Source organism: Heloderma suspectum, chromosome 3 (genome assembly GCF_057233095.1).
Source record: "Heloderma suspectum isolate Gila_16-S chromosome 3, 16-S_ref, whole genome shotgun sequence".
Taxonomy (NCBI): Eukaryota; Metazoa; Chordata; class Lepidosauria; order Squamata; family Helodermatidae; genus Heloderma; species Heloderma suspectum.
In genome coordinates, this window is record NC_139460.1 from 189,251,423 (window position 1) to 189,273,384 (window position 21,962).

Here is a 21,962-nt window from a genome sequence, read left to right on the forward strand (position 1 = left end):
TGCTAGAAGAATGGGGATGGCCAGAGTTTTTGGGGCAGCATAGATGTATTCTGGAGCTTGTCTTGTTAACTTTTTCTTTTGTTAAGGTGAATGGCTGTATAACAATAGAATTTTGTCTGGCTGTCTGAGCTCTTGATAGCCCCCCCCCCCCCAACACACACACACACTTTCCTGCCTCACCACCTCAATTAAAAAAAAAAAAGTTGTTGGTTTATGGTGAAAACATTCCTCCCCAAGCCTCAGCGTTAAATGCAAATTAAGTACTTTTCGTATTAGAAGTGAAGGACAAATCATACAATTTGCATGTAACATCGAGGCTTTGAAGAGGAAGATTCAGAGGTGGGGATGGGAGAGCCTGTTTACAGAACCTATTGCCATTCGGACAATACTGAACAAAGACAGGTGAAAATAGCTACTGAAATAAACATAATGAGAAACAAGGAGTTCTGCAAATCCACTGTTCACGCAATATCTACAGTACAGACTTTTCAGGATTCATTGCTGATACGATGATTAAAGTGGTATAAAACGATGCCAACTCATACTAATCTACGTTGACATGAGGACACAATTCACAAACATTTTTGTCTCCTGAAAAGCGACCCCTGCTTTCAGCATTTCCTTGCACATCCCAGCATAAACAGATATGAAATTGTTGGATGTGGGTTTAATGTTTTTTGGGGGTGGGAGGAGAGGGAAAGCATCCCCAACGCTGAGGTAATGAGGTTGCTGTGCCATTGTCCTGGGATATGCATCTAATTGTGAATGTGATTCTTCTGCGCTACATTAATTTCAATAGGATGCACATCCCAAAGGGAGGGAGCATTGGCTCATTTGCTTCATTACTGGGGGTGAGTTCTCTCTTCCCTTGCCACTGCAGATCAGGGAACAGCAGCTGCAAACAGAAAGAAATGCATACAAATATGGAAGGGAGGGAGAGTTTCAGACATTTTTACACCCTCCAAAACAGCACGCCTTGAAGTAAAAACTGAGCATCACAGAAGTTCACTGGAGCATTAGTGTTAACAAGCTTTTAGCATTCACAATAAAGGACATAAACAGGAAAGCCATATTACTTGCACCTGTAGGCAGAACACCTATCAAAACATTGCCCCCACCTTTTCTGGACCCCACAAGCTGATTCATTTCCACATCTAGAGTTAATTGGTTAGGAGGACAAAAGATTAAAATGCAAAAGATTAAAAAGGGACCTGAGCAGCTAACCAGGCCTTGAGTCAACAGGAGATAGTATGATATACTCTCAAATTTTGATTCAGTTATGCTGCCTTCTGGCCTTCGTGTCAATTTACAGATAGCGCATCTGTCAAGGGAAAGGATCCCGCTGGGACCAGCCCCAACCTCCCTGCAAGGGAGGACAACTCAGGACCTGACCCTGGGACTGTTCCCAAAAACAGGACTGGCCAAACCCAGCCTGGCAGTCCCCCCAAATACCCAGCAGCCACCCTCTTAGGCCAAGAGGTACTGAAATTAGCACTGAGGTTATGCAGAGAGATCACACCAACAAAAGGCTGTATAAAGTTTTATTAAGATCAACATAAAGAGGTAGAGGGAAAGGGAAGAATGGAAGTAACAAGTTATACAAGAGGGTACAAAGCCAAATCATTTAACTATAAACAGAGAGCTTCGTGAACGCACACCCAAGCCAAAATAATAGATCTACCTGGCCTATCCTTCTAAGCGTGGATCTCCCCAGATAGCAACCAGCCATCTGCAGGTCCAGGACCACCAGGATGAAGGGAGACCCCATGCCTCAGCCCACATTTAAAGCCCAGCCCTGGCAACCCAGGGCAGATTTTGCTTCAGCCAATCACTGGCTCAGGCTCTGGGGATCACCCTGGCCTTCGAGAGGCTGGAACTCCCCCCCCCCTCCAGCTGTTGGCACTTTCTAGGTTGCAGGGGCAGCGTCTGGCCTTGAGCAAAGGGCCAGGAGCCTCTAGATTACGAACAATTCCAGGTGGTGACATCGAAAGTGACAGCCTGACCCTATCTTATAGCAGAAAACAGGCCATTATCCTTGACACACAAACATGGAAGGGAGGGAGGGTTTCAGACACTTTTACACCCTCCAAAACAGCACGCCTCGAAGTAAAAATTGAGCATTAGTGTTAACAAGCTTTTAGCCTTCACAATGAAGGACATACACAGGAGAGACATATTACTTGCACCTGTAGGCAGAACACCTATCAAAACATTCCACATCTAGAGTTAATTGGTTAGGAGGACAAAAGATTAAAATGGAAAAGGTTAAAAAGCGACCTGAGCAGCTACCCAGGCCCTGCGTAAACGGGAGACAGCAGAATATGCTCTCACGTTTTTATTCAATTGTGCTTCCTTCTGGCCTTTGTGTCAATTTACAGATAGCGCGTCAATCTGCGATTTAACTGTGCATCACTGTCCTTTTCTAATGGCAGGTACGTGATCAGAAAGGAGACAGGTTTGATTAACTGTCCCAGCTGCTCTCTACGTATTTCAGCAGTTTTTGAGTCTGAATCATAAGAACCCAGAAACATGGGAAGCCGCCTTGGACGGACTCAGACCACTGGTCCATCTGCCCAGCACTGTCTACCCTGACTGGCGGCAGCTCTCCAGGGTTTCAGACGAGAGTGTTTCTGAGGTCGATTAAAAAGCGACCTGAGCAGCTACCCAGGCCTTGAGTAAACGGGAGATAGCAGAATATGCTCTCACGTTTTTATTCAATTGTGCTTCCTTGAGATGCCAGGAATGTGGAAAAAAGCATGCGCGCTGCCACTGAGTTACGGCCCTTCAAAGGCAAGATCACAGTTGCTGACGTTCAGGCTCCGCTTAGGCAGGTTTGGCCAGCTTTTCTGTGGCTAAGGTCTTGGACCGTACAAATGAGAAGCAGAAGTCCTATGCATGGTAATCAGCTGATCATCTTGAAACAAAGAGGAACTTCAAAGGAAGAATGTTTTCCCCCCTCTCAGTTGGGTGCTTTTGAAATAGGGACATGCTCTGCAGTCCCAACAGAGATTGGTTTACAACCTTCGTGATAATTAGGCCCATAAGAGGTGCGCACCTGCCTAGCAACATCCCCTGCATCGCTGCTGGCCAGGCTAGTCCATATACTACTTGCAAGTTGAAGAGACAAGTGTCCAACATTTTACGTAGAATCCTCAGAAAGGCATGAATATTTTGATGCTTCTTGCATTTGGGATTGTATGATTTTGTATGTGTAAATCTAAATTTTATATTGAGAACATGCAAAACAGTTTTCTGGTGCTTTCCATGATCATTATCCATGGCTGTAATAGAGGGGGAAGTCACTCCACTGAATTTCTTATCTATGTTTATAGCATGATTTTTTTTCTAGACAAGTTAAAAATACACATCGCATATTTCATATATTATCCCCAATGATTGGCAGTTCTTGGGTACCTAGCCAGCTTCCTTTATATGTCTCTCCTCCTCTATAACTTAAATGCTAATGTCACCCCATCCCCCATCAGGATCATGCTTATATTCACCCGAGGATCATGCAAGATCTTTTCATTCAGCTGATGCATGGCTTGAGCCTCATGATCATCTTTTCCTGGTTTAAGTACTTTTCCTGATAACAGAACCTATTGGTGGGAGAGGAGAGAGAAAAAGATGACTGGAGGAGTGAGAACACCTAATGCAGTACGCTTGTATCACATTTATTTGCATGTATGGCTGGGGTTTGAAATTGGACGCTTCCCCTGAGTACTGCCAAATCTGACCAAGCAGCAGCTCACTGAAGCTAATAGAGGCTTTTCCCAAGTCCATTTGCAGCACAGAGTGAGTGATCTTCATGTGTGTGATGCTGCAGTCTTGTGTGTGCTTTGTTGGGAGTAAGCATCACTGGACCCAATTGTGCCGAGTTCTGCATACATGTTCAAGGTTGTGCTGCAGATAGCTTAAGTCTGAATCTCGGCGCTCTAGACTAGACATTGGAGTCTTAGCTAGGGCTGCGCTTTGTAGCATGCCAGTAACCTTGAAAATGCTTTAAAAACACCCCCTTCCTGACAGTGCCTGGTAAGCTATGGCAAAGGGGAGGAGGTAGGTAGGTGGGTGTGCATATGTGGATGATGGATAGGGTGTGTGTATGTTAGGAAGGATGATCTATAGAGAAAAAGGGGGTTGTGGTAGGTGATCCACAAAGTTGAAGGGTATTTGTGTGGTGATGGGGAGAGAAGATGGGGGGGCCACAAAATGTCTTGGCCACCCTTGGAGGTGGGTTGGTCTGACAGAGGGGAAATGAGTGGTTCAAGAGGTAATTGAACAAGGATTGATTATGAGGTGATCTTCTCATTAATTTGGAGAAATTAATTTTGGAGGAATTTATTTAGAGGTGATATGGGGAAATTGCCTTGCCTTCTGTGAAATGGGTGCTCTGTTGACAGAAGAAAACTGTGGGTTCAAAGGAATAGTTTTGTGCTTTGGGACTATGACCCCTTCTCTGCCTTGTACTGTTTTTGGGGGCAAATTATTTGTCTCCAAGTCTCGTGTCTGTGAAATGGATGTTTCTTTGTGCTATGTGTTTGCTACTTGGGGCTCAAACCCAACCTTTGCCTCATAATGCTTCTTAGGCAAGTTACTAGTCCCTTGTGACTAGCCGCTGCCACCACCACATGCCCCCCACCTCCAGCTGCCATCTTGTGGTGGTGGCCATGACAGTTTTTCAAACTACCAAATTAATCCATGGGCCCAAAAAGACTGAGCACCCGTGTTACAGTTTAAACTCCCATAAGGCTCTCTCTTTGCTGTGAGACGAAACAAATTAATTGTTGCATCAGTTTTCACAAACTAGAGCTTACTTCATCAGATGCAAATGTTGTCCTCATGTGTCAGATGTAAACAGTTGGGCCAAAAGGCCATGAAATGAACTGCTGTCTCGTTTTTCTTGGCCTTTTGACCTCATCATTTACAAGTGTTTTCCTCTGTATACATGTATATATTTATATAGAACACCTACATCTGTGTGTATAATCTACTACAGGGTGGAGTCTGCTGGGAAGAGTTCCTGTTCATTTGTTCCACCTAGGGCTGACCACACTGAGGTTGCAGGTTTCTTCTCTCCTCTAGGTACTACTATAAAAGCAAAGTATCTTGGCAGAATCAGTTGTGTGGTGTGGTCTGCTAGAAGCGCCTGTGCTGGGGAAGAGCCAGCATGGTGTAGCGGTTAGTGTTGGAATGGGACTTCCATGTTCTGGTCCCCACTTGGCCATCAAGATCACTGGGTGACTTTGGGCCAGTCACTGAATCTCACCCTAACCTACCTCACAGGACTGTTGTGAGGATAAAGTGGAGAGGAGGAGCATCATGTAAGCCACCTTGGGTTCCTTGGAGGAAACAAGGCAGAATATAAAGGTAATATTAAATAAATAAAACTATTGGTTGGAGTTCTGAGAAGTTTGTCTTGGGTGTGAACTGACAGGAAAGGAAAAAAGGGGGGGGGACACAGTGGAAGGTAAGTAACAGTAGTTGTGACTGGGAATGGTGCTGGAAATAATCCATAAAATGTTCCTTGGGAAATACTGGAATTTCTTTCATATGGAGGAAGAGGCAGACACAAAACAAATGGGGATGAGCTTTTAAAGAACCCAGAGCAAATGAGCTTTTCTTCCAAATCCACTGCTTCAACTTCTGGCCCTCCAGTGTTTGCTTCCGCTTTCAGCTTACCACAGGGCTAGGCCTTAGGCAGGGCCTACTGCTTTTGCGACTGCTGCTACTTCTTGATTTCCTGCAGCTTCTCCTCCTGCCTATCTGCCAATATAACTGCTGTACCTCCACCACCCTTCTTCCTGTCCACCCAGGGGAACCTCCCATTCCCTGGAAATAGTGGGAGGCACATCTCTTTGCCATCTAGACTGATGATGTTGCCCCTGCCAAACGGAAGGCCTTGTTACTCCCTTGCTTGGGAACAGAGGATCTATACTCATCTACCTTCCCCTTCTGCTGTGGCTCAAGATGCAAATCATAGAATCACAGAATAGTAGGGTTGGAAGGGGCCTACAAGGCCATTGAGTCCAACCCCCTGCTCAATGCAGGAACCCAAGTCAGAGCATCCCTGACAGATGGCTGTCCAGCCTCGTCTTGAAGGCCTCCAGTGTGGGAGAGCCCACTACCTCCCTAGGTCATTGGTTCCATTGTCGTATTGCTCTAACAGTCAGGAATTTTTTCCTGACGTTCAGCCGGAATCTGGCTTCCTGTCACTTGAGCCCATTATTCCGTGTCCTGCACTCTGGGATGATCGAGAAGAGATCCTGGCCTTCTTCTCTGTGACAACCTTTCAAGTACTTGAAGAGTGCTATCATATCTAAATCCTTACAAAGTGGCTCTCCAGACCTTGGATTATCATTTTAATCCTCCTGTAATGTCACTGTTCAACCCTTGAATGAAATCTCTAACGTTCAACTGCCCGTAGAGCCAATGTCCTGCTGTCTGTCACTGCATTACATGCACTAAGTGCTACTTGTTTTTTCAGCTATGCTAGCAAAATCACAATTAAAGACAAAATTGTTATGAAAACCTCTTCTTCCAAACTCCAAGAGAAACTTCAGTGGAAAAAAATAAAGCTTGCTTTGACTACAGCTTGCTGTAGGGGTTGAAAATGCCATTCACTGTGCCAAAGCCCTCTTTGGCCCCTCACACCCCCCAGTCTTCTCAAGTGCAGGCAGTTCAGGACAACAGCCCCAAGAACGTTTCTTCTACTTAAGTGCTGCCTTGCAAAGCAAATTTACAGGGCAAACAGGATTGCTACTGCTACCATTGTCGGTACATCTACTTTAGATGTGCTGACAGAAGTATATTCTGATAGGGATAAGGATGAATTGCCACAGGACAGTAATTTAGGTGTGACCACAACCTATCACATACCTCCATACTCTCAGGTGAAAATAAATGGACATGGACTCAGAATGCTAGCTGACTCAAGAGTCTCCTTACACCTTAATTCCTGATCCACTATACCAGGTAATATTTCCCAAACCACATTTTAACTTGGAAGTTCTGGATATAAACTCAGGGGGTTATGGAGGATCCCCCTGTTATCAACAGATATTTCACAGATGTTCTGGAGTATAAGGGCCACACTGCAGAAGATAAAGTATATGTGGCAAAGAAGGGAGTTTCTATAATACGGTGGAATCATCAGTGAAACCTCTACATGATTTTGGACACCAGTAGCATGGATCCTGTCTTACAAATGAACAGTGAACCACATGCAGATATGATCAGCCAATTATCATATGTTTTTTCAGATACTCGGGGCTGCCAAGCTTTTCAAGCACAAAAATCAGATGAAAGTTAATGCAGTACCTGTACAACATAAAGTGAGGCAAGTCCCTGTAGCATTACAGCAACCATTAAAGGAAGAAATATTGAAGTTGTGCTGACATTATAGAGCCTGTTGATATATCTGAATGGGTTTCTCCCATTGTCTTGCCACGAAAACAAAATGGATCCCTTTGCATGAGCATTGATTTGAGAGATGTAAACTCTAACATAGTAGATTGGCATCCCTTACCCAACATACATGAAATGCTGCCTACCAGGGAAAATTTTATTTCACACAACTTATTAAAGGCCTTTACTTAATGGTGGGCACTAGTACTGACATCACTCTTTACATTACATAAGAACATAAGAAGAGCCATGCTGGATCAGACCAAGGGTCCATCTAGCCCAGCATTCTGTTGATGGATCAGGAAAAATTCCAACTGAATCAAAGGAGGCAATATTGGTCCCCATATATAAAAAGGGTAGAAGAGAAAATCCAGCTAACAATAGACCTATTTGTTTACTTGATATTCTTGGGAATGTCTATGCTGGACATCTACTTAGGCTGGAAGTCTGGGTAGTAACTACTAATCTATCGACATATGAGCAAGCTGGCTTTCAAGCTATTAAATCTATACTTGATAACTGCTTCCCTGTATACCATCTTATACAAAAGCATACTGCAAATTACACTCAAATTCTCTATGTAGCCTGTATTGATCTCTTAAGTCTGCATTCAATACTATACCAAGACAGTGGCTTTGGGAAAAACTTCAGGAGTTGCAAATAGATAAATATCTCTTATACTGTATATAGGCTCTTCATACTAACACCTCATTCAAAGTTAGGGTTGGTATCCATGGGGAACTTCCTAATTCTATCAGAACCACAAAGGGTGTCTGTCAGGGATGTATCTTGGCACTGCTGCTTTTCAACTTATATATAAATGATGTGATTTTACAACTTTCTGGCTCTCAATATTTCTCACCCAAAATAGGTAAAAATATTTCGACTCTTCTGTATGCAGATGACGCAGTACTGATTTTTAAAATGCATATTGGTCTACTGTAAAAATGAAGGCTTGCAACCTATGGCAAGACCAAAGCAGTTGTTTTTAAAAAAGACCCTGTAAACTTCTTTGGAAGTCGGATGGGATGGAAACTGAGCAAGTATGAGTTTTTAGGTACCTTGGGGGTGGTGTTTTCACAATGAGGAATCTGGACACAAGTAGAATTTACAAAGGAGAAAGTGGCAAAAACAGCTTTGGGAATTTTATGTTTTTACAGATCTAGAGGTTAACGCCCGATAGCACCGGTACTAGAATTGTACAATATGGAACTTATCCCATGACTTCTCTATGGGACTCAGGTGTGAGCTTCTGGGAATTTAAACCTCTTGGAGATGGTTCAAAATAATCCTTTATGACCATTGCTAGTGCCCCCCCTTCAGTCCTTTCTGATTTATGTAGAGCAGAATTGGCTACAGTAACAATACATACATTTACATATAAAATGATGTTAAAATGATCTTTAGTGAGCCTGGCCTTCCTCTTAGGACAGCCTTTGAGGACATGAATAATCATTTTTGGAATGGGGCTGTTTCATTGTTAGAGGTGAAATTAGTCTTTTCTGAAGTATATATTTCAAAGAATTTGGGGATACCGCTTGCTGAAAGGTTTCTGAAGCAGACACTGACATATCCTTGCAGATAGACATAGCCATTAGATCAGTTTCTAAAACAGTACCATTGTATATGAATTTCCATTACACTCCTTTTTGTTCTAACTTCTTATTTAAAGGATTTGCAGAGATGTAGAGATAGGATGGCCTTTACTAAAGCCTGGCTGAATCTGATGCCTTCAGCTATGTTAGAAGGAACATACAGGGACTGGCCATATTCTGAGCATACCTATCCTTCTGGTTTAAAGCTGGTGGAAGAAGATATTGTACATATTATATATTGTCCTTTGTATAATATGCTGAGGAAATAGTATTTTGGTCAGATTTTAGAGAGGTCTGTCAATGAGACTTGAATCTGCTTTGTGGGCAGGATATCTAACTGCAAAGATTGCATGTTTTCTATCTATAGCAATTGATGTTACAGGAAAATTCTTAAAGGATAATGCTGTGCCTTGTCAAGGAAATTCAGAACTTTGAGTTCATGAGTAATTTTATATAATTTTATACAGGCTTGTGTAACTTTTACATGTTTTAGCTAGAGATCCAGAATTTAAAGTTTATTCTGTGTGATCTGGGTTTGTGTTGATTTATGTGAATTTTATATGGATATCTGGTATCTTTTGTTAAATGTTTGTTTGGTGAGGGTCTGATGGCTATACACAAATAAACAAATCTGAATCTGGCAACTACAGATAACTTAATGCATCTGACAGATACACCGTAGTCTACAAAAGTGTATCCCGCAATAAATCTGTTAGACTTTAAGGTGCCACAAGACTTTTTCTATTTATTTCTGTGGTACTTACATTGTCAATAGCTATTATTCCCCCTTTTCTTATGAGCCGTAAACATTTTTCATAGTAATCACTGTAACCCCCTTTGTCAGCATCAATGAAAGCAAAGTCAAATGTTCCAGCTTCACCATTTGCCAGAAGTTCATCTAGACATAAGAACAAGAACAAGAATAAGAAGCTTCCCTATACCAGCTGAACTGGAGCGGTGGAGAAAATAGACCGGTCAGTTATCCAGATACAGCTATGATGCAAGCCCTGTTCAGGCATTTGGAAACCCTGGGTGTGGAGGGGAGACAGGGATGCATGCTTTGGCTCCAACCCCAACCTCCCCCTGCTGAAAGGGAAGGTCTGAAGCAAGGCTGCAGAGCTCTGTGTGATCGGGAATCCTGCAGGGTTCCCGATCACACAGAGCACTGCGACTATATTCAGCTGAATGTGGTTACGGTCTTGCTTCATACCTGTCGGGAGGGGGAGGTTGGGGTTGAAGCCAGAGAGGGTTGTTGTTGTGAGGATAAAATGGAGAGGAGGAGGATAATGTAAGCCGCCTTGGGTTCCTTGCAAGAGGAAAAAAGGCGGGGTATAAATGCAATCAATCAACCAATCAATAATGTTCATGCATATTTACCTACCTAGAGTTTGGATGGCTGGTTTCATCCTAAGGTCAATTTTATGCTCCACTCCTGCCTGAAATGAAAGATAACATTACTCCTTATCAAAGGCACCTTAAAGGTGACGGGCTGTTTTTGAGATGAGAGGCTTGGCAAAATTTTGCCTTTCCATCTTGAATCTCTCTATTACTGCCTGAGTCAGGGTATTATTTGATCTGCTTAAAGGCTAAGGTTAAGAAGACTTCATTTGGCCTGTGAATCTTGAGTACCAGAAAAACATACTTGGTAGCATTGAACCACCATCCACAAAAGTTACTAGTCCACAGAAAGCTTTTGATAGCAGATATATGTTAATTGTTTGTGGCCCAAAAGAACCAACTTTATAAACATTGATTTGCTACAAATGATCAGGGACATGACAGAATTCACAGAATTCTCCAAAAGGGAAATCAGTTTCTTAGATGCCAGTGCAGACAGCATTACTAATTATTATACCTGATCTTTCCCTCATTAAAGAAAGTAGAAGAGTGTTTTTGTTCCGCTATGATACAGGATGGAAATGCTCAGTCTTCAGACTACTGTAACATACTTACAAGAAATTCACAGAGATAGTGCAGAGAAATTGTTCAGCTTCTTACCATTCATGCCAGAGGCAATACCCACTATGTACCCTTGCCATAAAACCATGTTCCACAGTGGTGAGCACCACAGCAGTGGCTACACTTTGAGGAAGGGGGGGGGACCGTACTAGATACAAAATATTGTGCTATGAATGCTCAGAAAATGGGCATGATCCTGCCAAACCTAAGCAGTTTAGAACCCCATTGGTTTCAAGAGAAGGATTAAGCACATTCTTCTTTCTCTTTCATTAAAGTCAATAGGACTTTATGGGAGCAATCCTATGGCCACTAGACAGCAGCTAGACAGCGATAGGATATTTGGTTTTCTGGGAACTGACCTCAGAACCCATGCTCTGAGGTCGGTTCCTGGAGAACCGACCTCCCCACACTTCGGCGCTGTTCCACGCTGCCACTCCAAGGCAGCGCGGAACAGCCCCATCCTCCGTGCTTGCAAGAGGCGTGTGGAGTGGCTGAAAGGGGGCATTCCAGGGAGGGTGGAAAAGCCTGTACGACACATCCAATGCGTCGTACAGCAGCCTCCTCCCCTGCTCAGCCCTCCCATGGCTAGACAGCCGCAACTGGCTGTCTAGCCGAAAATGCAGGGCAGGAGAAGCGCGGAGAGAATGATCCCCTCCGTGCTTCTCCTGCCCGGCTTCGGATAGGCGGTCGCCTCCGAGTTCAGAGGCGGCTGCCTATCTGAATAGGATTGCGCCCTAAAGTGCTTAACTTTGGCAGGATTGTGTCCTACCACAGAAGCACTGCCTTGAGCACAGGCAACAAGATTTCAGACACATGTGTCACAGCTGCGCCACTTATTGTGCAGAAAGACACCCCCCCCCCCAGGGTGTAAAAGGCCTTCTCAATTAATCAAACTTGGTCAGAGACACTGGAAGGTAAATATACTTCAGAATATGGGAAACCTGGATGCTATGCTAGTATGCTTATGCTAGTGGCACAATCAGTTATAGATATATTACTACTTGGTTAGTAATAAATAGCTACCCTTCTCTTTGTTTCTCTGCCTACAGGGCTAAGAGTTTCAGGGGAGGGATGGAGAAGAAAAACAGCACAGGGGAAACAGGTTAAACAACTCTATCCCTCAAAACTGGATTTGCAGTTCCCTGCAACTACTTTGAAGCTAAAAAAAACAAAGCAAAGCAAAGCCAACATCAGGAGGTGCAAATAGCAGATCATATGTGGTTTAGCTGAAATCTCAGATCTCACAGTTCTTGGGAGTGCCAACACTTTACCTCTTTCCACGCTGGTTTTCCAATATTGGCAGACTCTTCATTTATATCACAGCCAACAACTTTGCCACCCTCTGGTATGACTAGTGCCATGTTTAAAGTATTGTACCCTGTAAAAACACCTGCAACAGACCACAATTACAAGAAACTGTTAAATTTGGTTCCAACTTCAGCAACAAATAGATCCCAAGAGATTTAGAACCCATCCTTAATGAACATTGCCTTCCTTCTCCTAACATGAGTTACTAGTATGGCTGCGAATGTCTTGAGGAAGAATGGATCTTAAAGACTTGTTCTGGGGGGAGTGCAGGGGGAGGAAACACTTTGAAACATCTCTTGGTGTCAACCTGCAAAGAGTCTACAGTTGCTTTTCAATTAGCTAGTAGACAAGAGTCAGTGGAGATGCAACCATGGCTCTCTCGCCACCACAGTTAAGAAATCGAAGGCCGGCCACTGGGAGACACACCCTTCCCCAAGCCCTTCTAGAATGACGTCTCTCTGGTCTCAAGGGAAACCTCTCCACCAGTCTTAATCATGGTTAATGCTAGCCGGGACGCCCATTGAACCCTGTGAAACCAGGGGTTTAAAGTGGGTTTTGGATTAACCTGGGTTAAGTGTATTAACTATGGTTAAGGTAGGTGCTGATATATCCTTAACTGTAGTTAAAACAGGAACGGGGAATGGGATGGAAGGAGAGTGCATGTTTTCTGGGGCCCTTTACTGCAGTTTACAGGGGAACCAGCATCACATCTGCACTGTGGATGTACGGATTGTGTAAAATCCATTCTCTCCGTGTTTCGTGGATTGTCAGGCACCTTTCATTCCATCGTCCACCTGTCAATGGAATTGGATTCTTTTTGTTTCCAAATTTGCACATGCAAAACTGCACAAATCCTCCCAAAATATGCATTTTCATGCTTTAGCCTATGAGGGAAATGCACATTTTTGGCTAGTTTTTTTTAAATTGCGTATTTTTCTATGATGAAATTTGCACAAATTTCCCAAAGGTTAGAAAAATGGTTCCCGAGTCTGTGGAATCCACCCGACAGGGGAGAAGCCAGTCTTCTGCGGAATCCATGGGTTGGATTCATAAAAATCTAAACTCATCTGGTTCTGTTGCAGATTTCTCCAACATCCCTAATCTGCACTGGCCCAGGGGGTAGTTTGCCAGGGAACATCCTCCTCTTCCTCTCCCTGCAAGTACATTGTGATGGAATGCCCATCCACTTTCCCTTCAGAGTACCACCATGAGCAGCCCCTTCTAAGTTTCCACCAGACACACGCTCAGGCCCAGAATGGAAAATCTGTTGTTTTAAATGCTTCCATGTAATATTCTGAGAAGGCCAGAGCGATGAGGCAAGTTTTAAACAGGTATTTAATCCCAGTTTGGGCCAGGCTGGTCTCCTTATTGTGGGGAGGGGTGTATGCGGGCACCCGCACTGGTCTCCCAGCAGCCCTTGATACTCTGGCTGGGGAGAAGAACCAGAGAGGCCTCCCCCTTGCTTCAGCGGCCACATGGCTGCAGCAGTGGAACAGGCTGCCTCAGGAGAGGGTGGGCTCTCCTTTGCTGGAGGTATTTACAAAGAGGCTGGATGGCCCTTGGTCAGGGATGCTGACAGAGCCTGAAGCGCATGGAGCAGGGGCTTGGACGAGAGGATCTCCGAGGTCCCCTCCAACTCTGTGATTCTATGGCAACAGACAGAGGGAGGGGGAAGGAAAGGCAGTCTCCAAGCATCTATTGGTCCTCTGACCAATGACAGATCATGCATAGCAGCATAAGGCATCTCTGCAAAACCCAGAAACTGCCCCCCACCACCACCACAGTTGTCCCCTCTGCCACCAGTAAGTAATGCAGTTGTGGAGGCAGTGGCAAAGCGCAAACACTATGTCAACATGTTTGACTGAAAGAACTGAGCATGTTTAGCCTTGAGAAGAGAAGACTGAGGGGAGATATGATAGCGCTCTTCAAGTACTTGAAAGGTTGTCACGGAGAGGAAGGCCAGGATCTCTTCTCCATCAACCCAGAGTGCCGGACATGGAATAATGGGCTCAAGTTACAGGAAGCCAGATTCTGGTTGAACTTCAGAGAAAACATCCTGACTGTTACAGCCATACGACAACGGAGCCAATTCCCTAGGGAGGTCCTGGGCTCTCCCACACTGGAGGCATTCAAGATGAGGCTGGACAGCCATCTGTCAGGGATGCTCTGACTTGGATTCCTGCATTGAGCAGGGGGTTGGACTCGATGGCCTTGTAGGCCCCTTCCAACTCTACTATTCTATGATTCTATCCAGCAGGGCAGGCGGCTGCAGCAGGGGTGGGGGGGAGGCTGGGGCCTACTGTAGCTGATGCTAGCCTCTGCGTGTTTTTTCAAAATGGATTTTTCCTCATTTTACCTGACTCCCAAATATGGTCCTGATTGGTTCCCCCTAAACTACCAGGACCCTGCTATTATTATGCAAATAGGGCATCCATGTCAGTTGACTATAGCTAGTAGAAGTCTGAGGTTTCCTTCTAATTGTATTCATGCGCTGGCACAGAGCACCCCAACAGCAAATCCAGAGGAGGGCCTGTTCTAGAGGCCTCTTCATTATCTGCTTTTTTTCCTGCTAAAGAAGAACCATGACAGAAATTTGGTGTGTAGGAACTACAAATCTGGAGGGACTTTTAATATTTTGATTTTTGGACACAGCAGTTTCTCTCCCTTCTATTCTTATTGGCATCATTAGAAGAAATAAATCATGCACATGCATGAGAGAAAGAGGGAGGGAGCAATTTCCTGATGGCAGGCAATAAGATGTGGTTCTCTGCCGCACCCAAGCAGGTGCATCAAACCTGATGCTGGCCCTGGCAGAGAGGACCGGACCTGTGGCATGAAGGCTGCAGCCAGCATGCAAGTTGTGTTTCTGCACAAATGGAGCCACCTGCCTCAGACTTTGCTTTTTTCTCGTTTTGCCCCATCACGCCCTTCCCATAAGCAGCTTAGAATGGCATAGTCACCTGTGGATGAAGCCCTTCAACGCAATTATCTGGTGCTTATTTATATTATTTACCCTTGTATTTGCCGAGCAATCTAATCGCACCTGCCATATTTGCAGGAGCTGCAACAGCTCAGCGGCCCTGGGAAATCAGCCACAGATGCATTAGTACAGGCAGCAGTGAGATTCAGGGGCCTCCTCTTTAAAAACACATGTCTCCAAAGTGGTTGGCTGAAGGTCCCAACCTGCTTAATTCCAGATGCTCACTTTCCATTCAACACTTTGCCCTAGCCAGCTCAGTCTTGTGTCTTTATAGGATGTGACCAAGCTAGGATTGTTCAGATGGTGCTGAGGCAAGGAGCTCGCTGGGAACAATCCACAGAAAATATTAGACACAGGTTCTGAACTCTAGAGCTAAAGAAGTTAGTTACATAGTTAATTTATTGTTTTAGAATATTCTTTAAAGAAACTGCAATATTTGTTCTTTCACCTCAATTTACAGGGGTGGATCCAGATTTAGGTTCATGCAGCTGGTGGAAGCAGATGCTCCCCCTGCAATGGCAGCCCCCTGAAAATGCAACGCAGAGGGTCAGGGGATCCTGCTGACGGGGTTGAGTTGTGGTGTGGGTGAGTGGGGAGGGAGGGAGGGAGGGAGGGAGGGAGGGAGGGAATCCCCCCAAATCAGGCAAGGCACCTTCTTGTCAGTGAAGCCCTCTGTCAACAGAAGGCAAATCCTGGATCCAACCCACAAAGTAAAGGATTAAGGGCGTAATCCTATGGCTGCTAGTCAGCAGCTAGACGGACATAGGATAGGTCAGTTTCCGGGAACCAACCTTGGAGCCTGCACTCTGAGGTCGGTTCCCCCTCCTGCGCCACCTCGTAGGCAGCACGGATTGGCTCCATGCTCGTAAGAGCAGTGCGGAGCTGCGAAAATGGGGCATTCCTGGGGCTGGGCAGGTTGGAAGTGCTGGTACGACACATCCTATATGTTGTCTGGCCACTGCTTCCCACACTCCAAGGTCCTGCGTTAGACAGGCAAAATCAGCTGTCTAGCCGTGAAAGCAGGGCGGGGGGAGCGAGGAGGACATCTACTCCTCACCACTCCTCCTGCCCTGGATAGGCGGTTGCCCCCAGGTTGGAGGCAACCATTGATCCATGCAGGATTGCTTCCCAAGATGTTTAAAACACTGTGGAGCCAAGTAACGTGTAGGTGCAAAGGAAAAGAGACTGGAAAGTGATGGGAGGTGACACTGAGTACCTCTTCCACCCTGGACAGAAAACCCCTTCTCCTTCCAGAACATGATTAGCAAAAAACAGTGACCTGTCCCAGATTCTGCAGTTATGGGATTGAGCCCACAGACATTCCTAGTGCCCATGCCTATGTAGATACACTCACGTACCTATTTCAATTACCTTCTTTGCTCTGATAAGCCTTGCCAGGTTTGCCATAAGCTGGGCCTGATCACAACTCACCAACATCCTGCCATCAGGACGATCTGATGTAATCTAGAAAATAAAGTCGGTATGTTTCAAGTTGCCCTCTGCTCTCTGAGTGCAGCTATGTAAGCCTTGCTGTTACTCAGTGGTGGTGGGGATTCTCCATATGCTCAGAACCAGTTACGCTGCATGTTCCAGAGCCAAGACCAGACTGGTCCAGGGTCCAAGTGCATTCACCAGTACCTGACTACAGAAAGCAATGAAGCTTCTTCCAGTCCCCTTGCCCAGCACTTTTGCTATAGATTGTTCAAGCTGCACTTCTACACACACTTATCTGAGAACGAGTCTCATTAAACTCAAAGGGGCTTACTGACAAGTAGACATGTACAGGAATGCAGTCTCCTTGCTGACCCCCGCCCCCACCGCTTTTTCTAGATAGGAGGCCTTTCCCAACAGGTCTCTAGAAAGGACCACTCAGAACAATGGGAAGAAGAGCGTTGACTTTGAATCACATGGTAGCAGGAATTACTCTCTAATGCATGGGTTCCATAAGTGGCACAGAAAGCAGGAACTGAGGCACGTCTGGATAGGAGCAGGAGGCCTGTGGCCTCCTCCCCCGCCTCCCCTTTCCTTTTTGCATGGATCTCCAGCTCAGTGGACTAAAAGAAAAACTGCTTCCAGGCATAGAGCTACACACCACTCAAGGGGGAATTCTTGGAGAATGCCAGGTCTCCTGAGTGCTAGTCATGATGAGGAGCACGCAAGGCACTCAGCCATAGTCCTCTGATCCCTCGGGGCTCAGCCCCCTCCAAGCTTCTGCCCAGACATTTTAAAGGTTACCTTATTCTTATTAATAGTCAGTCATGTGGAGTATATGGTAGTGAAAGAGGGCTTACTCCCTACAAAATGTATTTAGAACTGCAGCCACAGTGTGTTGTAGCAGCAAGGGGGCAGGAGAGTGTAGGATCTATTTTCTAGGGCCTACAGCTCAACGAGATGGTAAGCTTGAGCTATACCACTTCAGGTGACAGGCTGGGGCTGACAGAATGCAATGCTCTCTCATGACGGAAAAACAGAACTCCTTCACATACACAACTAGCACCTTAGGGGGAAGCTGGCTTAGAACCTCTCTCCAATATCCCATTTCATGTGGAGGGAATTTCCTTCATATAGCGGAGCATTCGATCATGTGAGCCTCCACCTGCAATCTGAGCTAGTACAGCCCAGGGACAGGTTTACTACCTCAGTGCAAACTAGGCACAGTATTCAAATGATAGGCGGCAGGGACCAGGGAGGTCTTGGTCCCTCTAGCTTTGAAGGTGGGAGAAGATGAAGTGGTTAAATCACTGAGGGTCTTGGGGTGGATTTCATTATGGGGCCCGTAGCTCCCCCCTTCGAATAAATTGAGCACTGAGTAGCTTCCATTCTGATGCGATGGTGTTATGGACTGAAAAGAAAATGTCTCATAAGTTGTGCCTCAGCATCTTCTCCTCTGAAATGCAGCAGCCCCAGGGCGGGGGGGGAGTGCAGTCTAGATAAGCTGCAGGTGCTGTGGCTAGATGGTCTGCCTGGACTGGAAGTGGCTGCACACCCCTTGAAAGGTGAGGCTCACCGTTTGGGAGGCTGATAGGTCTGGCCAGATGGGGGTGGGAGTGGCCTCTGCGGCACAAAGCACCAGCCCCTCCCAAACAGAGGTTGCCTGGTCACAGTTATTCAGGCACTGGGAACATCGTGCTTATATTATTGCAATGCGTTTTATGTGGGGCTGCATTTGATGGCTGCACAGAAACTAGCTGGTGCAAAATAAAGCGCATGTTTATTAACTAGGAGCACGCATATGGAATATACCTTGCTGGCTTTGGAAAAACTATACTGGCTACCAGTCTGTTTTCAAGCACAATTCAAAGTGCTGGTATTAACCTATAAAGCCCTGAACAGTTTGGGACCAGGATAACTTGAGGACTGCCACCTCCCACATGAACCTCCAGACACTGAGATCAGCCTCCACGGCCCTGCTCTAACACCCCCTACCTCCCTAAAGTAAGGCAGGTAGTTTACCACATGCACGGCCTTTTCAGGTGTGGCACCCACTATTTGGAATTCCTTTCTGTGGGAGGTTCTCCAGGCAGCATCTTTATTTTCTTTTCAGTGCACATCTTTTTACTTGCCCAAGTCTCTAATTTTGTTTTTCCATGCTGGAATTTTATCTGCCATCTGCAATGTTGTTTTATTGCTTGGTATTTATTGTGCTTTATGGTCTTATTTTGTATGCTGCTCCAAGAGCCTTGGTTGAAAAAGAGGTTAATAAACCATTTAAATAATACATTTCACAAGAGTCCAAAATCTTTACTCAAACCAAGGCCAAGCATTGTCTTGGCTTCAAATCATGTTAAGCAACAGTGACAGTGAGGGAGGCAGCAGGGAGACACAATTTATCATATTCTGGGATGTCTATTCTTGTTGTCTCATGTATAGAGGCCAGATGGTTCCCATACACAGAGAAGATGACATTCATATTTGGGGTGTCTGAATTCCAGAGTGGACTCTAACAGGACATTCATAACAGCTTAAGCCAGACCCAGTAGAAGTGCATACTAACCAGTCTCAGCTTCTTTAGGGCAGGGTGCTCCCGTAAGGAGTGATCCAGTACGTATTGCTGTAACAGGCAATTTTTCCCTAGAAGATTGTATGAACTTTTGGGAGTGCCAAAAGCTAACTCTGATTGAAATCTTCTGCCTTTCAAAGAAGAAATAACAAACCCATGAGACAAAGCAACTTTCCATTTCCCTCTAAATACAATCTAAACTGAATCTGAGTGGTACAGAACGGCAGTGCTCGTTTGGGGCTGGCTGAGCGGTGAACCCTAGACAGAGTGCTCTGGTGCTATTGTGCTCCTGCGCTCCTGCTCCAGGCTCTATTCAGCCCTGAACAAGAGTGCTAAATAAGGACAAGCTATTCAGGTCTTGCTGCACAGCTGCTCTGAACTGGAGCACAGCACTGTGCAATCACACATCTGCTGGGAGGGCTGGCATGAGCCCTGCACAGGAGCCCCGCAGCACTACATGTTTAAGGCCAGCTGCTAGCCCAGCCTCCCCTGGTCTCGTGCCCCCCACATCCACTGGACTGCACCTCCGCCTGCTGGGGACAATGGGTGGTTTAGTCCAACACAGCTGGCAGGCACCAGGTTGGGGGAGACTGGCCTGGTCTCATGCCTGAGTACAGTATAGCTAGGACTCAGTGGAGGCTGGCAGCTCTGATGTCAGTGGGGCGGTGAAACCACTCTGGGTTTCAGTCAGAACTCTAAAGGAGCTATGCAAGGCGCAAAGGGGCAGATTCACCGCCCCACTGACATCAGAGCCACCAGCCTCCACTAGTCGGGCTGCAGCACTCCTGTTAAGAGGCTCAGAGAGTCCGGGGGCTCAGTATCCTGAACTGAACATCTAGCACTGTTATAGGAAGACTGGGGTTGACTCCTAGCCCTATGCCCAGGGGGAAGGGAAGGAAAAACTGGCTGTTCTTCCTCCCCTTGCAAAAATGCACTAAACCTGAGTGAGGCATTTCTACTTCCAGCCCTATGGGAGAGTTCTGGAGGAAGCTGAAGTTGGGGGATGTGTGCCTGACAGCGCACATCATTCATTCATTCATTATATTTCTATACAGCCCTGCAGTCGAAGCTCTCTGGGTAGTTCATAAAAATTAAAAAACATTAAAAAAAAACATTATACAAAGTGCAAACCCATTTACATAAACACATATAAACAACATATATCTAAATTATCAACCAAAGACAATCCAGGACCTGATTAAAACCGTATATGCTGCCAACTGCCTGAAAGAAGAGGGCAGTTTAACCTGGTGCTGAAAAGATAACAAGATTGGCGTCAGCTGGGCCTCATCGGAGCTCATTCCACAACTGGGGGGGGCCATCACTGAGAAGGCCCAGCCCACAAGTGAGCTTGCACTACTACTCTATCTTCATGAGGGCAGATCCCTGGGCAGCAGTTGGTTTGAAAAAGGCACTATTTTTCAACACACCTCCGGATTCAGCTGTGTACATAGAAGCACACCCTTGCTCGTGGAGGCAGCTAGCCCTGTTTTTCTTCCCTCCTCGGGACCATCCATGTTGCAATTAGAAGAAATGATTAACGCTGCCCTTGTAAGCCCTACAGTGACCAGAGTCGAAGGAACAAGAAGTTCAACAGGGGCAGCTCATCACCCATGGTTGAAATTCCTGTTGGAATTCCTACTCCATCACAGTTGTATCAAAAGGCACCGGCGCCCAGGCTTCTTTGCATCTCAACGTTCTCATCATTATCGCTTCTATAGGGGGTGTGTGTGTGTGTATATATATATATAGAGAGAGAGAGAGAAAGAGAGAGGGGTTCGTTATACTGATGCATTTTCGATGGTGTGCGCTCTAAAGCGAACAAGCTGGATTTCCACCGGGGTATTTGAGTGAGAAACCCTACCAGAGCGTTTCGAGTGAACGCCAGCGCGCAGAGCGGGACTGCGCGCGGGTAAGCGCGGCCGGGTCTTGCGCACGCACTGCCCGCGCCGGGGTGGCCCCCGCCCTCGCCTCCGAAGAGAGAGCAGCGCGGCCTCGCCTCAGGAGTCTCCGGGGCAACGCACGTGCCAGCGGAGGAAACTCACCTGCTAGGAATCCAGCCGCCGCCGCCACCGCCACCGCCGCCTCCCTGGAGACGCTGAAGAGAGGCATTCTGCGCACCGCCAGGCTAGAGGCCCGGGAAGGAGGCCAGCCCGCCCAGGAAGCGCCCGCCCTCGGCTCCGCGGCGGAGCCCTCGGCCGCGGCAAGGGTCACGCGCGCGCACTCGCGGCCCGAGACAGCGGCGCCGAGGCGGCTGCGGCGCGAGAGCGCCCTCTGCCGGCAGCGCGGATCCGCGGCCCGGGGCGGGCGCGCCTCGTTCCGGTATTTCGCAGTCGACCTCGGAAAATCCCGCCGGCAGGGCGGCGGCGGCGGCGGGAAGAACTGCTCGCAGCTTCCCTCCAGAGACGGAAGAATGCCGGGCCCGGAGGGAGCCGTCGCCCACAGAGGCGGCTGGCGCTCGCAGCTCTCGGAGAAAGGCTGCCAGCACCGCCGGGCTGCGTGGGTCGCGGCCCCGGGCCTGGCCCCTCCCGGCCAGGACCGGAGGCCCAGCCGGGGCAGTGACCCCGCGGGACGCGCAGGGCCAGCCGAGCATTCCCACGCCTACGCATTCTCGAGGAAACCCGGCGGGGGGACTGAAGCGGGCCTCCAGCTGCACCGCGGGTGGGGGGTGGGGAAGCGCGCCCGTGTTGCCCTTTAAGCGCACCAGCCGCCCTGT

The 21,962-nt window shown here is 46.7% G+C and overlaps 1 protein-coding gene across 2 annotated transcripts; it reads right to left on the reverse strand.

The window, feature by feature from the left end:
- Positions 1-446: 446 nt before the first annotated feature.
- COMTD1 (catechol-O-methyltransferase domain containing 1) lies at positions 447-21,451 on the reverse strand. 2 transcript variants are annotated; one of them, XM_084845211.1, is made up of 8 exons: positions 21,292-21,451; positions 19,241-19,377; positions 16,605-16,710; positions 12,230-12,348; positions 10,381-10,435; positions 9,764-9,897; positions 3,504-3,599; positions 447-895 (listed from the first exon to the last, which is right to left on the reverse strand). In XM_084845211.1, the coding sequence occupies exons 1-8, from the start codon at positions 21,356-21,358 to the stop codon at positions 782-784; spliced, it is 828 nt and encodes a 275-aa protein (XP_084701337.1). In that variant the 5' UTR covers positions 21,359-21,451; the 3' UTR covers positions 447-781. The 2 variants fall into 2 exon arrangements, with proteins under 2 accessions (XP_084701337.1, XP_084701338.1); XM_084845212.1 differs by lacking the exon at positions 447-895 and having other exon boundaries at positions 1,530-3,599.
- Positions 21,452-21,962: the final 511 nt, after the last annotated feature.